General features: G+C 44.8%; 1 protein-coding gene across 4 annotated transcripts in view; it reads left to right on the top strand.

Annotated features, from left to right (window-relative positions):
- Positions 1–16,383, top strand: part of IQCK (IQ motif containing K) — a 128,437-nt gene that overhangs the window by 7,353 nt on the left and 104,701 nt on the right. For all 4 annotated transcript variants that reach the window (XM_028500173.2, XM_055090925.1, XM_028500174.2 and 1 more), the window contains exons 2-4: positions 2,815–2,879; positions 4,931–5,060; positions 5,995–6,092. In XM_028500173.2, coding sequence (XP_028355974.2) covers positions 2,815–2,879; positions 4,931–5,060; positions 5,995–6,092 — 293 coding nt within the window. The remainder of the gene's footprint in view (positions 1–2,814; positions 2,880–4,930; positions 5,061–5,994; positions 6,093–16,383) is intronic.

Raw genomic sequence — 16,383 nt, 5'->3', positions numbered from 1 at the left:
AGGGAGGCCCGCATACCACAAAAAAAAAAAAAAAAAAAAAAAAAAAAATATGGATGAATGAATTGATAAAGAGTCAAAAGTAACTTGCTGTAGTGTTTGTTTTGTTCATTCATTCATTCATTGCTTCATTCATTCAGCTTCTGACTTCCCTGGTGGTCCAAGCGTGATTAAGACTCCACGCTTCCAATGCAGGGGACGTGGGTTCGATCCCTGGTCGGGCAACTAAGATCCCACGTGCTGTTCAGCCAAAAAATTTAAATTAAAAAAAAAAAAAGTACATTCATTCAGCTTCATATTCTTTGGGAATGTGATGCTGACAAACAGACCCAGGTACATCCACATCCACCCCCCCAAAAAAAACACAGTCTTTTAGAAGAGATACTCATTAATTTTTACAAATTTCAAATAAGGGTAAGACTTAATATGAGTTATGCAGAATAAGGACGCAGTGTTACCAAGTTCTATGCTTGGGTGATTTGACCTAGTCTAGGAGATCTAAAGTGAATGAATGTATTTGTGAATTATATACAAATGTTAGTAAATGCATTGAAAAAGTTTTGGTTGAATCTATGCCAATTCCAGCAATGGTTATGGGTTGTAATGGGATTAGGTATGACTTAGATTCTACATAAGCCATCTCCGTATTATTTGGAATTTTTCTCATAATAAACATGTATTGCTTTTGTAATCAAAGCTATAAATGTGTATGTATCTTAAATCCAAACGAATAGTTTTCACACCGTGTTGGTGATTCTCAGTGTGTTGGCGGAAGAAGGTGAATTTACATTTTTGCTTGAGAGGAAAAAATAAAGTGGTAGAGCTAGAGTTGCTGTGGTGGGCAGAATTCTCAGATGGCCCCCAAGATTCCTGCCCCTGGTGCACATACCTCCCAGTTATCCAATCAGAAACTAATATAGGCACTGCTGTCAAAGGATTTTTCAGATGTAATTAAAGTGTGTAATCAGTTGACTTTTTTTTTTTTTTCTAATTGAATCTGTAGGTTTTTTTGTTTATTTGTTTTGTTTTTTGGCCACACTGCATAGCTTGTGGGATCTTAATTCCCCGACCAGGGATCGAACCCAGGACCCCAGCATTGGAAGCTCAGAGTCCTAACCACTGGACTACCAGGGAATTCCCTCAATTGACTTTAAATTAAGAAGATTATTGTAGGTGGGCCTGACCTAATCAGGTGAGCCCTTAAAAGAAGTCAGAGAGATTCAAGCAGAAGAGACTGCTGTTGCTTTGAAGTAGCAAATATCCAAGAGTGAGCTGCCTGGACCTGAGGACGGCCAGCCTCTTGGTGCCGAGAGCAGTCCCCATAACAACCCAAAGAAAACGGGGACTTCAGAGCTACATCCACAAGAAAATGAATCCCACCAACAATCAGTGAACTTGGAAGAGGACCCCAGCCATCAGATGAGATCACAGCCATGGCCAACACGTTGATTTCAGCCTGATGAGACCCTGACCCATACCCAGACCCCTGACCCTTGGGAACTGTGAGATAATAAATTTGTGTTAAGTTGCTAAGTTTGTGGTAATTTGTTACACAGCACTAGAAACCTATTCTAGCTAGTATTGGGAATCAGAATTGCTTAAAACCTTCATCCTGACATACTAGTCCCCAACCTGATACCTAGGAATTGGAAAAAAAGTTGAGAATTGCTCTACCACCTGATAAGGAACTAGGTAATGGAATAAAACTTGCCTCCAATACAAATGCATCAACCCCCTCTCACCCAGAAACTTTGTTTTCCCTCATCACTGCAAAGCAACTGTGCAATTGCCTTTGAAACGTTGACCTTTCTGGAAATATTTTTACCAGTCTTTCCCTTAGGGGTGTAACCAATATAGTCATGGGCATTTTCTGTCTCTCTCTCAGCAATAGTTGTTGTTACGCTGTAGAACTTATGTGGAATATTCTTTGCATTAAGCTCCCCAGCAGGTTGACAGTGATCAGTCTTGAAACCTGGCAATTGTTCTCCAACTCACTGCGTGTTAGAATCAGCTGGAGGACTTAAAAAATATTGATTCCCAGCCTCTTGCCCCAGACCTATTGAATCAAAAATTCTGGGGTCGGGCCAAGACATTAGCATTTTCAAAAATCTCCCGGGTGATTATAATGTACAGCCAAGATGGAAACTTACTGGAGCTTACAGTAGAACCTCTCCAATTTTAATTGCATGCAGGTTACCTGGGGGTCTCGTCAAAATGCAGATTCAGATTCAGCAGATCTGGGGTGGGGCTTGAGATGTTGCACTTCTAACTCCCCAGGGATGGCGATGTTGCTGGTCCGTGGGCAATGCTTCGACTAGCAAGCGTTTACGGGATTGCTTTTCCAGCCGTATACCCCAGTCTGGCAGCCTTAACTTCACGCCCATCCCCATGTCTGCCTGTGATGGCTCATCTTGCCTCTGTCTCTTTTATTCTGCCCCCCTATACGTAACATTCTCCTCTTCATCTTTTTCTCCCCTCTCCTTCCTGTATGCTATTGGTGTCTTCCCTTAGCCACCCTCCTCATTTTCTTCCTCTTTTTATCCCTTGTAGTTATAATTTGGTGGGCAAGATCTAAATCTGCCTTCTTGGGAAGAGTCTCAAACTCTTACATAAAGCCTGGAGTCTTCCATGCGAGAGAAGAATCATCTCTTACCCATTTTAAATAAACACTCTGTAATGGCCAATTGTTTTTTCATTTTTGAAAACCACCAACCAAAATAAAATTTAAGGATATTTTATTCAGAGGAAAGGGAATTATCCACAAGCTGTAATGACGTATGGAATTGAGGGGTTTTTTTTTCCCCCCACTCCCTTCAGAGTATGAAGCTGAGCTGCCTCCCTTTCCAGAAGGATATAAAGTCAAACAAGAAGCTGTGGTTACTGTGAGTATCACCCGGGCCCCAACCTAACTGAAAGCTTCTTACACGAAAACAGTACTGATGGCTGGTGAGCATCAGACAGTGTCATGAATCAGAGAGGGGGAAAGGAAAGGCTCTGGAACCAGAACCAGAACCAGAACCAGGGCCAGTCATACCTCTGCTGCTAATGATGTGACTTAAAGGGCATCACACAACCACTTTGAGCCTCAGTTTCTGCATCTGTTAAATGGAGCAGATAATCCTTGACTAACTCACAGGGCCTTTGTAGGGCTCAAATGAGATCCTAGGTGAGGAAGGCCTTTGCAGTGGATTCAACATCATGTCCATGTTGGGGACAGTTTTGCAGATGGAGCAGATTTCTTGTTGCATAGCTGGGTGGGCTAAGACTGTACTAAGGAAGGAGAGAGGGCCAAGGACAAGGCAGCCAGGAACGGAGGCCCTAAGGCAGTATGCTTGGAGTAAAATAGGGACTTAGTGGAGTTTAAAATAAAAAGATAAGGCTCTGAGAAATGAAGGGACTTGAGCAGGGTCACGGGGATGGGACAAAAACCTAAGTCACTGGACTTCAATATGTCACTGCAGCTGCCCCCATTAGAGATTCTGTGTCTAAGAACTTCCTTGGCCTGTGATTGTTCCTTTTTCATAGCATCCTGTTCTTGCTTTATGAATGCAATGCTTTCTCAAATTTCTCTGCAGATACTAATTACAGTTCTCTCCCCTGAATTATTTTTGCTTCTTCAGGGTCAGTTGTTCTTTATAGATCTTGATCTTTGTCTTTTATGCTGTTGATGTTCTTCATCTAGGTAGAAAGTTTTGATTATTTATTCAAAATTTAAAATGCAGCCCTGAGTGGATTTTTCTACATAGTTGGTATAGTTTTCTTCTACTGTCATACATGTTGGTTTGTTTTCTGGATGGGTCTCTTCCATGAATAGAAACACTGACTGGGAGCTCATGGGGAGTGATTGTCCACTGGAGGACTTTTCTTCAGGGTCAGCAGACAGGGACTCCCTATTTTGGGACTGGGCTGGGAGCCTCCAAATCAATGTTGAGGTTTTTTTTTTTTCTCTTGACTGCCAAAATGGCACCCTGAGTAGTTCTACTCCTTCCCAGCTGTTTGTTTAATTTGTTTACAGAAGATTCATTGGAAAGGAGGGAGAGCAGGATATAAAAGGCTGCTGTGAATGCCAAAGGGGGCAGAAGCAGGAGGAGGGAGGATGGGGCAGCAGGCCAAGGGGTCCCCAGCCAGATTTTCACTTAACCCCTCCTATATATTGTTTCCTTTCTCATTCCCACACTCTGAGGAACTGAACCTCTGAAGCCCTTTGGAATTCTGGTGGGAACGTGGACTCTCGTCTTCTGGGGGCAGTTTCCTCCTGTGGATTCTGACCTGCCACTCCTCATGTGACAACAGGCTTTATTCTGTTTTCTTTTGTAAATTTATTTATTTATTTATTTATTTTTGGCTGCATTGGGTCTTCGTTGCTGCGTCCAGGCTTTCTCTAGTTGCGGCGAGCAGGGGCTACTCTTTGCTGTGGTGCGCGGGCTTCTCATTGCGGTGGCTTCTCTTGTTGCGGAGGACGGGCTCTAGGCATGCAGGCTTCAGTAGTTGTGGCACACGGGCTCAGTAGTTGTGGCACATGGGCTCAGTAGTTGTGGCTGGCAGGCTCTAGAGTGCAGGCTCAGTAGTTGCGGCGCACAGGGTTAGTTGATCCGTGGCATGTGGGATCTTCCTGGACCAGGGCTCGAACCCATGTCCCCTGCATTGGCAGGCAGATTCTTAACCACTGCGCCACCAGGGAAGCCCTATTCTGTTTCTTTTGGAAATGTCTGGAGATCTCTCATCCACTGACAGCCCTCCCAGTCTTTGTTATGGGTTTATTTCTTGGTTGTCCTTTATAGGTGTCTTGGGAGAGAAGAGAAAGAAAGATTTGTGCTCAGTATGCCCCCTTGAACCTAAATTCTGACACAGACTTTTATTTTTGTTATATTATAAAAGAAAATACAATGATTTAAACTACATGAATTGATTTCCCTCCCCACCGCCACCCCAGGCGTCGCCATCAGAGGAAAGGGTTTTCTACGGCTTCAACACGGAACACCTTTACCCAGCTGCTCCTTTAGCCGTGGTCCCACAAGTATCCTGTCCTCAAGCTAAACGGGAAACAATCGACCCAAAAACATGTACGTAAGGAAGTGCGATCTCAGCTCTATAGTTCAGGACTTGTAACATTGCAAAACCATGGGGTGGGGACAGGGTGGACAGATAGACCTCAGGGAGACCATGTAATAAGAAAGAATGTGTTCTTGTTTTAATTTTTATTTTTAAGAGAAGTAGCCTTTGTTCCACTGATGCATCTTTTTTTTTGAATTTTTGAATTTTATTTTATTTATTTATTTATACAGCAGGTTCCTATTAGTTATCTATTTTATACATATTAGTGTATATATGTCTATCCCAATCTCCCAATTCATCACACCCGCCCTCCCGCTTTCCCCCCTTGGGGTCCACTGATGTATCTTTAAGGTTGAAAAGGAAGAAAGATTATCAATAACAAGCATACTTAAGTTCTACGTTACATACAAAGGGGGAAAATGTAAAGAGTAAAAGAAAATATCATGCTGTCTTGCTTTGTGTGTGGAAGCCAGAGATGCAGGCATCCTCGTCTTTCTCCCTGAGTCCCTGTTCCTCGCCCTCCCTGGTTCCAGGCCCTCTCCCGCTGGCTTGTTCTGTTCCCTCCGCTAGTGGGCTTTGGGCTTTGGTAACCACTATTACTGCACCCTTAGGTCCTTGTACCCCCGCCCCGTTCCCCTCTGACCTCAGTTCCTATCACACTCCCCTTGTGTATTTCCCTCCAGCTACACCAGCCTCCTGGCTGTGCCTGTGGCCCCAGCCCCGTGTGGGACCCCGTCTACAGCCCCACCAGACTACAGAGGCTCAGAGGGATATTTTAAGTTTCGTCGGTAGTCAGCCCAGCTCAGCAGTCTAGAGTAAGATATAACATTTATGGTCATGTTGTTTAATGGAGAATACCTTTTTTTGTTCAGAAGCAAATGTTTCTCCCAAATTAACTTGAGCCATTTTGGATTTTTGGTGGGAATTTTTTGTTTGTTTTAGGTTCCCCCAGAGAATATTTGGAAACATTCATCTTTCCAGTTCTGCTTCCCGGAATGGCTAGCCTGCTTCACCAAGCAAAGAAAGAAAAATGTTTTGAGGTCAGTTGTTTTGTTTCTTTATTTCTAAATGCTCAGTAATTCATTTTTATCAGTTGGTAGCTCATTATCTTAGTACCATCAAGTGGCTGTTTTCAAAACGATCCCTTTGGGAGGGAAAGCCTTGTTTCAGTCACTTAGCCAACTCCGGCCGGGACATCTAGTTGTGCACACACACGCACTGCCATCTGTCTGGCCGCCTGGCTCTGGGGAGGTTTTCTGCCTCGCTTGGCCTCCCTGCCTGCCCTTCTCCTGGGCAATTGGCATCTGCCAGGTTCCTTGGGTCTTCCTGCTCCCGTTATGACATGCACAGATTATAGCTCTCCTTCCCTCTTATCCAGCTCCGGATTGACCTTCCCACCTCGGGCCTCTCCCTACTCCACTTCATGCCAAATGCCACGAAGGTACTTGCTTCAGGAGAGGCCTGGCCCATGGCGAGCGCACGGTGACTGGTCATTATCATACTGCAGCTAGTTATCTGTATGAATCGAGTTCCAGTCCTGGTGCACCGCCATGTAAATACCCCAGAGGCTCCCTCTTTTCTGCAGTTGGCAGTATACATCGGGTGTGTGTCTTCCCTGCACAGTACTAGAATTTTGGATGACCTATACGCAGAGAGTAAAATAGCAACAACATTTCACGTTGACCAAGTGCTTGCTCTGCTGGGTGCTTTGCTTAGGACTTTATCATCACTTCCAGCAGTCCTGTGAGGTTCCTCTTGATTCATATCATCTGCATTTTGCAGATGAGAAAACAGACGAAGGGATAGATTCAGAAAGGTGATCAAGGGTGAATGGCAGGGCTAGGATTCAAATCCACATTAAATGATTCAAAATGATATTTTAAAAAGTTGGCCGTAACTACAGTGCAAACCCCAATTTGTTTGACACATGTCTTTAAAGCATTCACAGGTAATGGTGTCACCTGCTTGGTTGCCCTTCAGCACAGGATCTCTCTGTGAGAACAGGATACTGTCCTGATGCTTTTATATACCAAAGAGACAACGTTTTCACATGCTCTAGCAAACACTCAACTTTCCTTTAGCGCTGCCTTGACGTTATACTGACCTTCCTGTCTCTTAGTCACCCCAATTTATACCTCCCCCTAATGCACTGCCACTGATCCACTCAGCATAACATTCTTTCTGACAGGCCTCACTGTGACAGTTGTTTCTTTAGTAGAAGCAGAAACGAATTATGAGACGTTGATCTGAAACCAGGCAGCACGCCTGTGAAGGAGGTGTCTAGGGTACACTGCTGGGCCATGGTACACTGTTTGAGAACCGTGGATCCACATAAGGATTCCAAGACCCCTCAGCCTGGCTTTCACGGCCCTCTGCAGTCTTTTCCCTCCTTCCTTAGAAGGACATCTCTCTCTGTTCTCCTTCCTGGGTGATACCCTCCAGCAGATAGAACCACTTGGAGGTCCCTGTACCTGCCCCACACTTCACGGCTTCTGTGCATATGTTCCTTCATTTTTTTTTTTTTTAAGCAAAAAATCCTTGAGTTCTTCTTCTCTGCATATTTAAGTTCTATTTGTTTTTTCAAACTCAGCTCTGTGGCTTCTCTTTCAGGCCTACTCTTCCCAAACTGGAAGCAATTGAAACCAGCCCTCAGATTTCAGAGTATTTCATCTATTCCTCTTCTAGTGGAAAAATTAAGACATCCTTAATTAAGACATTCTTGACCCACAAATACACTTCATTTTATACATGTCTGTCTCCCCCCGTATTTTAAGTTCCTTGAGGACAGATTCTCTGATTTATTTTTGTATCTCTATTCAGTGCCTAGTATATTCTACCCAGTACCTAGCCCCTGGTGAATACATAGTTGGCCCTCAATAAATGAGTGCACAGTTGGACATCAGGGGAGCACCTCTACTACTATGTCCTTGACCAAAATCCAGCTTTCTTCTACCTGGGAAGGCTGTTCTCTTGGGCTCATCCCTGGAGGGACACCATGAAGGGGGGTGAGAGAAGAAGACATCCATATATTTCGTGAGTTAGTCAATGTAAGAGAGCAGTGGGTGGCAAATTCCACTGCCTAACCCTCCTTATATGTTAATTATACAATTAACTAGTAAATTGGGCTTTGGTTTATGGCATATTGATTAAGAACACATCTTTGGAGTCAGGGTTACCTGGTTTCGACATCTCCCTCCACCCCAGCTGCCTGTACAGCCTTGGGCAAGTTATCTCATCTTTCTGAGCCACCATCTTTTCCTTATGTGTAAAATGAAGATGATCATAGCACCTGCTCATGGTGTTACTGAACCAGGATCATTTGCCTGATGCACAGCAAGCCAAATACTAAGACACTGAGGTTTGCAGCAGAGAAAGGGTTTCTTCACCGGGCAGCCAAGTGAGGAGATGGGATAACAAGTCTCAGGTCCACATCCCCAAAGGCAAGGGGCTTGGGATATTTATGGGTGAAGAGTATACCGTCAGAGGTCCAGGGGAAGGTGATTGGAGGCAGGAAAAGGGTGAGGTAATCACTGCTCTGCACAAGTATATCTGAGTTACATGCTTCTTTCTTCATGGGATGCATGTTCAGAAAATAGAGGTGCTAGCATGATCTGAGGGTGGAGTTTTTGGCTCTCTGACGTCACAAGGTCATTCATCGGACAACTGTGTAGGCCCAGTTTTAGGGTCGGTGGTCCCAACCAGTTTTAGCCTGCTTGAACTGGACAAGAGCTGACTCCAAGTTTCTGGAAAACAGCTTAAGCCACCGTTACTATAGCAACCCATACGTCAGAGGTGTTATCTATAGGAGGCAGTTACGGAGTCTTGTGATGTATTATCTAGGCTACATGAAGCTTGGAGGGTATGCAATTTGCAAAAATAATTAAGGCATGCTTGATCAGTGAAAGCAGGTTATAAGCAGAGGGGCTTTTAACAAGCAGTTCCCTTATCTGCTCAAGACAAGCTCAAGAATTTCTGTTAGCCACCGGTTTCGGTTAACCCTATGGGGCACAGTTTCAATGGGATTATCATGCTGATGAAATGAGGTAGCCCATACAAAGTACTTAGGGCAGTCCCTGGAATGTAGGAAGAACTCAGTAAATGTTAACTTATTATTTTATTGTTGTTGTTGTTAACTTATTATTGATCATTAGTATTACTGGGCTGCAGGTTCTCCCCAGGTAGGGTGGGTTACACCCATGACCTGAGTGGGCTTGCTCTTGTTCCTTGGCTACCCAGACGCCTTATTCAGTACTTGGTCCCCGCTCCCAGCCAAACATCTGATTACACAAGGACTTCATGAAGAAGGTTTATTTTGCTGATACTTTCATAGGGAGGTGGGAAGAGGGCTTGGTTGGCATCTATCAAGCAATACTTCATTAATCCTCTCTAGAACCACGTCTGTCCTCTCCAGGCACCTCCTCCCACACAGCCTCTCCAGACCCCTTTTGGGTCCTGAACAATTCAGCTCTGGCTCTCGGCCTGCACAGCCCACTCAGCAAAGAAAAGTGCAGCATTCCGCTTACCCTTCCTTCCTCAAAATGCAATTCAACCGCTATTCATAGCTTTTGGTGGGTGGGAGTGGTGGTAGGGGGCTTCACACCTCTCACCCCAACAAAGACAGAATCGCAAGGTTTTCTTCATATTGCTCTGGCAGAAATTCTTAGTTTTGAGACACAGGCCTGGTGAATTCAAATCTGGGAAACCTTAATCCTGCTACATTCTCCTGACATTCTGGTACAGACCAGTTGTCCTGATTGAACCAGAAAAAAGCACAGTGATCAGATCCCCATTTTCGTTAACATGAGAAGCTGCTCTGCTGACGGGGACTATAAACAGAAAAAACTGGTACAATGAATGCCGGCAATTCAGGTACTGAATGTCCATCCGGGTCACGGTGGTCCCCTCACTTGTGGTTTGACTGCTGCTGTCATAATAGTTAGTGATCGTATTAGTGGTCAGAGAAGCTGTCTCACTGGTTAGTTGTCTGCTGTGTGTCATCACTGGTCAAATCGCTTTATACGCATCATCACATTTCACCCTTACGACCAGCCTCTAAGCCAGATCCCCTTTTCCATCAACCGCTCTTTACAGAGGAGGTGCCTGGAACTCAGAGACGTTGAGCATTACCTCAGGTCACCCAGCTGGTGAGCAGTGGAGCAGGTCTTCAACCAAGGTCCAGATGCTCCGAGAGCCTCTGCTTTCATCCCTCTCAAAAAATGGGGCTTGGAGGCTGTCCTCTGAATAGCTCCAGGAAATACAAATTTTTTTCATTTGTAGTTCTTTTGTGGAGAACAGATTGCTACTTGTCTTAAGTTATAAAATCTAAACTGCTTCTATTCTTGTGTATTTTTCATTTGCTCATTTGGCTTCCCCTGACGACTTAATTCTTGTCCCCCATTTGTAACTGAGCTTCCCCTCCTCTGTGTGGTGTTTAACAGGGCAAGGTGTGGCCGGATGGAATGGTAGTGAGGCTGGGAGCCAGAGAGCAGAGCCCTTGGCCTGACCCTGTATGTGTCAGATGGCCTTGCCTCTCTGGCTTCAGGTCCTGCTGCTAAATGAGAGAGACCAGACAATCCTGCAATTATATTTCAAGGATCTTTCTTTTTAATCCTGCTGTTGGCCAAAGTATATTCAGTGTACCCTGCCTTTTATTAGCTTGATCAAAGGATGGAACGCAGTGATTAAACAATGAAATGAGAGCACAATGGAATAACCTTTGTTTGGATATGTGTGAGAATATCTGCAAACCGATTAAGCCACCCAAGTTCAGTTCCTTTCAACAAACATTTATTAAGCCCTACTACGTGCTGATCATGGGGCCAGGCCCTGGGGACCCAGAGAGGACAAGTCTGGCCCTGTCCTCAAGGAAACCACAGATGAGTAGCAAAACCCTCGGTAGCTGAAAGATAAAGGTAGCTTTTATTTTCTTCCCCTTTGTATCTGTTCTCTTTTGCTCCTCCAAAAGAAGAATGAATATGGAGAAAACAGCGAGCGTGGATCTGGTGCTAGACATTCACTTCTAGACCTTAAGCCAGCTATATTCACTTGTGCAGCCTTTATTCTAATTTATTCAACTGTTATTCTTCTAATTTATACAAAAATCAGCTAAAAGGACAGTAATTAAGATTTTACATTGAGGGTTGCATGTCTAATTTTTGCCCATAAATAATCTTGTAACGAGGGGGCTAGAAACAGTTTCCAGCCTCCAGGCAATGATAAAACGCTTTTAAAGAATCAGAGAAATTTCCGTTTGTATTAGAGAGTAATGAGGCATCCTCGTGCCAACTCATACTTCATCTTTGACATCCCACGGACGAGCTGCCACTGGGACTAAATGAAAACAGATGAAACTTCAAATGCTGCAGGTGCTTGAATGGAGCATTAGACTTTCAATGCTATAATGAATGATCAAAGGATGTAAAAAAAAAGTGAGTTCTTAAAACTGATAACTTGCAAGAATCGATAAACTTTACAGGCAGCTGGACACCCTGGAGTCCTGTGTGACCACTTCCTTGCAGTGTGACCCTATGTAATCTGTGAGTAATCCTCAACTACTAAAGGGATGACAGAGGTGCTCTCGTTACCAGGAGGATGACTCACTGAAGGATGCGCACAAGCACCACCGAATGTTACCTTCCTGCCCCGCCTTCTCTTCGGTCTTTACCTGGAAGTTCAGTATTTGAATGCTTCAAATAGGCAAGATGGGTGAATTATCATTACTTCTTTCATTCCCTGATTCAGGATTTTAGGATTTCTTAATTAAATTTGATTCCCTCCCCACCTCCCCCCCCCCGCCCCCGACATCACGTAGTCTTTTGTGGGTTATTTTTGCTGGCTTAAAAATTACATTATTGCCATCTCAACATTTGTCAGACCCAAGTGGAGCTCCTCTTATCCAGATCTGCACAACAGATTTGCATTTTCTTGATTCAGCTCTTCCTCACATCCTGTCATCGGGAATAGATGCTTAAACTGAATGATAACCAGCCTCCAGCCAAAATTACATAACGGGAGCATTCTTATCTGTCACCCACAATTGAACTTGCATCCAAATGGCTCTTGAACAGCAGCATAATTCATTGTTAATTAGGGCCATTCAAATTATATCTTGAAACAGCATTTATATTAGGTCACTTAAGAATAATTGCTGATTTGTATTTTGCCCTTAAAATGCTGACTTCTAGTTATTTTTTCGTGCTTTCCTCATTTTCTGTTTTGTCCTGTGAGATTGTTCCAGCAATACCTGGAACATAGTAGGCACCCACTAATAGTTGTGGGATGAATAAATGAATATGAGTCTGCAAAAGTCAGAGCCTACTTTTAAGATCATAATTAAGTTACAGGCGCACATAGCTGTTACATGCAAGAGGTCATTTACTAATTGTACCTGCACTGTCTGGATTTATTACTTCCGGAGGTAGGTAGACCATGGGGAGGCTGTCCAGATCTGTCGGGTCCCCTGGAGCTAGAGCTGAGGAAGGAACAAATCGTCTAAAACGGAAGGAGCCTCACAGCCAGTGGAGAGCCAGAGAGTTGAAAAAGAGGCTGGAATTCAAGAATAGTAGTTTCTAGCACATTTAGAGCCCGTACTTTGTGCCAGACATTGTTCTAAGCACTTTAGCTGCGGAAACCCATTTAACACTCCCAAGAGTCCTCTGACGTGGGTGCTATTCTTGCTGTCTTACAGATGAGGTCCGTGCGGCACCAGGGTTAATCAACAAGCCAAGTACACAGCTAGTAAGTGGCAGAGCCAAAAGTCAAACGAGCAGCCTGTTTCCTGAGTCTAGGAATTTGACCACTGGACCATGCTGACGGCAGGTCTAATGGCTTTCAAAAGCAGAGGCTAGATTTGGATAGGAAAGATGATCTGGGGACTTCCCTAGTGGTCCAGTGGCAAAAACTCCGTACTCCCAATGCAGGGGGCCCAGGTTTGATCCCTGGTCAGGGAACAAGATCCCACACGCAGCAACTAAAGATTCCACATGCCACAACTAAGACCTGGCGCAGCCAAATAAATAAATAAATATTAAAAAAAAAAAGAAAAAGAAAGATGATCTGGAGGCTCTAGAGAAGAGGACTAAGATGCTAGGCAGGCCTGGGGCAGACACCTCGTGGGGCAGAGCCTTTCATTAGATTGTCCTGTGAACACCAGGACACCTCAAGGAAAACCAGAGAGAGAGGCGACACCTAATGACTAGGCCATAGAGCATTTGGTCAATTACTCACACGCCTGGTGTGGGTGTGGGTGTGGGTGTGTCTACGTGAATGAGGAGGTCTGTGGTACATGGCCAGTGGTTCAGAACCTGGCCTATGGAATCAGACAGACTGCCCAGGACAGAGCGTGCAAGCCTGATGATTTTGATTTCGATTCATAATAACCCAATTTTTATTTATTTATTTTTTTTTGCGGTACGTGGGCCTCCCACTGCTGTGGCCCCTCCTGTTGCAGGGAACAGGCTCCAGATGCGCAGGCTCAGCGGCCATAGCTCACGGGCCCAGCCGCTCCGCGGCGTGTGGGATCCTCCCGGACCGGGGCACGTTCCCGTGTCCCCTGCATCGGCAGGCGGACTCTCAACCACTGCGCCACCAGGGAAGACCCCCAATTTTTTATATATGCCATTTTAGATTTTATGAATTAGGCTGATGAATTTCATAGCCAAATAGTTTGCTTGTCATTAGATATTTAAATCTTTCAAATGCTCAGAATAAAATTCAGATTATTTAATAACCAGATATTTCTCTATTACTTAATTTTTAGAGAATACAATTGGAGGACTAAACCATAAATATATGATTTCCATGAGTTACGTCAGCCTTAGAAGTAAATGAAGACCCTGCTCATTTCATGATATGAATTCAGCAAGTGAAATAGATTTCTTTAATCCTTCCCCAGATGGTTGTTTTCAACTATGTGTAAACAGGTCATAGAGAAAATTTAAGTGGCATCTGTAGGGCATTACACTGACCACCTATAAATAAAGTCGATGAGCCTCTTAGTTTTGCTGTGAAATTAGCTGGGTGCTAGCAGTGGTTTATATGTTGTTAAACAACTATACTGTGTGACAGGTAATGACTGGAAATGGTTAGTTTGTACAAATAGCTGGTAGAAGCATATCTGTGGGCCGATAATAGATATCGTACAGGCATTTCCCAAATGTAGATGATAGTATCCAAATTGTTAGCCAATAGATGAAAAATCACATGTAAGTTGGGGGAGAGATGACACTTTTGGAGCCTTTGCTCTCCTATATTATATTTCAGTATTTCAGTAGTATTTGAAAATTTTAAAATAATAATGAATTATTTTTGTAATCAGAAAAAAGAGAGGTTATAAATAAATAACAATTCCCAACCCATCTATTTGACCTTGCTGCCCTGTCTAGGTGATTTTCTTTGTCTCCTTCATGGTCACTGGCACACTGTGTAAACCACCTCATCTCCAACTTTTTTTTTTTTTTTTTGCTGTACGTGGGCTTCTCACTGTTGTGGCCTCTCCCGTTGCGGAGCACAGGCTCCGGACACGCGGCCTCAGCGGCCATGGCTCACGGGCCCAGCCGCTTCGCGGCACGTGGGATCCTCCCGGACCGGGGCACGAACCTGTGTCCCCTGCATCAGCAGGCGGACTCTCAACCACTGCGCCACCAGGGAAGCCCCCATCTCCAACTTTTTACCATTCATTCTCTTTAATGTGTGACCCTCTGGCACCAAAAATGCTCTGGTTCAACTCTTTTCAAGTTTCCCTTAATGACCCAGTACCGCCAAATTCAGTGGCCTGTCCCAGGGACAAAGCAGAAAGGGGGCCAAGCAGAGTGAGCAAACAAGACGGGAGGTGAGGCCGGCAAGGTCGCTCTGCGGCAGCCGTATCATGTAGGCCAGTGAAGAGTGTGGGTTTTATTTTAAGAGCAATGGGAAATCATCAGAGCGATGGCTCTCCACCCTGTTGGGCCCACTCTCCCCTTGTCATCATATAGTATAGTGCCCTTCTTAACTATCCTGAAATGAAATGCTTAGTCATACTACCTATTTATCAGTTACCTGACTGATGTATCATTGACAGTAAACTACCTGAAAACTTCATGGCTGAAAGAAACAATGATTTATTATTTTTTTCTGCCAGTGAGACTTGGCGGTTCTTCTGTCAGTCTCACCTCGACTCACCCATGTGGCTGCTTTCAGCTGGTGTCGAGGCTGCACTGGGAGGTCCAGGCTGCCCTCACTCACCCGTCTGGGGCCTCAGTGCTGGCTCTTGGCTCTTCAGCTCCTCTCTGCCTGGCTCTCATCCTCCAGCAGACCAGACCAGCTCCTTCACAGCCTGCTGTTTTCAGGGCAGCTTTCCAAAAGGCCGAAGGCAGAAGTGTAGGGCTGGAGCTCTGGAACTCCAGCATCGCTTCCATCGCATTGCATTGCTCAAAACAGCTCACAAGGCCAGCAACTCAACAAAGCAACTCAGCAGTGAGCAAGAAATGGACTCCAGGGGCTTCCCTGGTGGCGCAGTGGTTGAGAGTCCACCGGCCGATGCAGGGGACATGGGTTCGTGCCCCGGTCCGGGAGGATCCCACATGCCGCGGAGCGGCTGGGCCCGTGAGCCATGGCCGCTGAGCCTGCGCGTCCGGAGCCTGTGCTCCACAACAGGAGAGGCCACAACAGTGAGAGGCCCGCGTACCGCCAAAAAAAAAAAAAAATAAGAAGAAATGGACTCCATGTAGAAGAAGTAGCAGAGTCACATTGCTAAGGGGCATGGACCCAGGAGGCATGATCAGTTAGGGGCCACTATCATCGTAATCTATCCATACAATAATTTCAAATGTATGTATATGGTGGCCATTTATATTATAGTGGGCTATAATATAAATGAGAAAGAAAATTAAAATCATTTGTAATATAGGTAACATGTATTTCCTTTTTCAAAGCTCAAATAAAACTACACTAGAAGATATTATGAGGTAGTCACTTGCTTGCACCTATGCATAGACTCACAATGAACACGACAGCTACAAAGGCAGAGTCACATGTGTTATATCAGTCACTCAAATCATGTAAGTGATATTGTCCTCGGTGATGTGATTTTCTGAAATGGTGAGAAACTCAGGTTCTGAATAAAACACGGTACAATTTTCTCTTAATATACATGATAGTCGCTTTTCTGGAAAAATCAATGTATATTAAAACCATGCAGGGCTTCCCTGGTGGCGCAGTGGTTTAAAGTCCGCCTGACGATGCAAGGGACACAGGTTCGTGCCCCAGTCCGGGAAGATCCCACATGCCGCGGAGCGGCTGGGCCCGTGAGCCATGGCCGCTGAGCCTGCGCGTCCGGAGCCTGTGCTCCGCAGC

This window comes from Physeter macrocephalus, chromosome 14 (assembly GCF_002837175.3).
Source record: "Physeter macrocephalus isolate SW-GA chromosome 14, ASM283717v5, whole genome shotgun sequence".
In the NCBI taxonomy this organism is placed as follows: domain Eukaryota; kingdom Metazoa; phylum Chordata; class Mammalia; order Artiodactyla; family Physeteridae; genus Physeter; species Physeter macrocephalus.
This window is presented reverse-complemented; position numbering and strand designations above follow the sequence as displayed.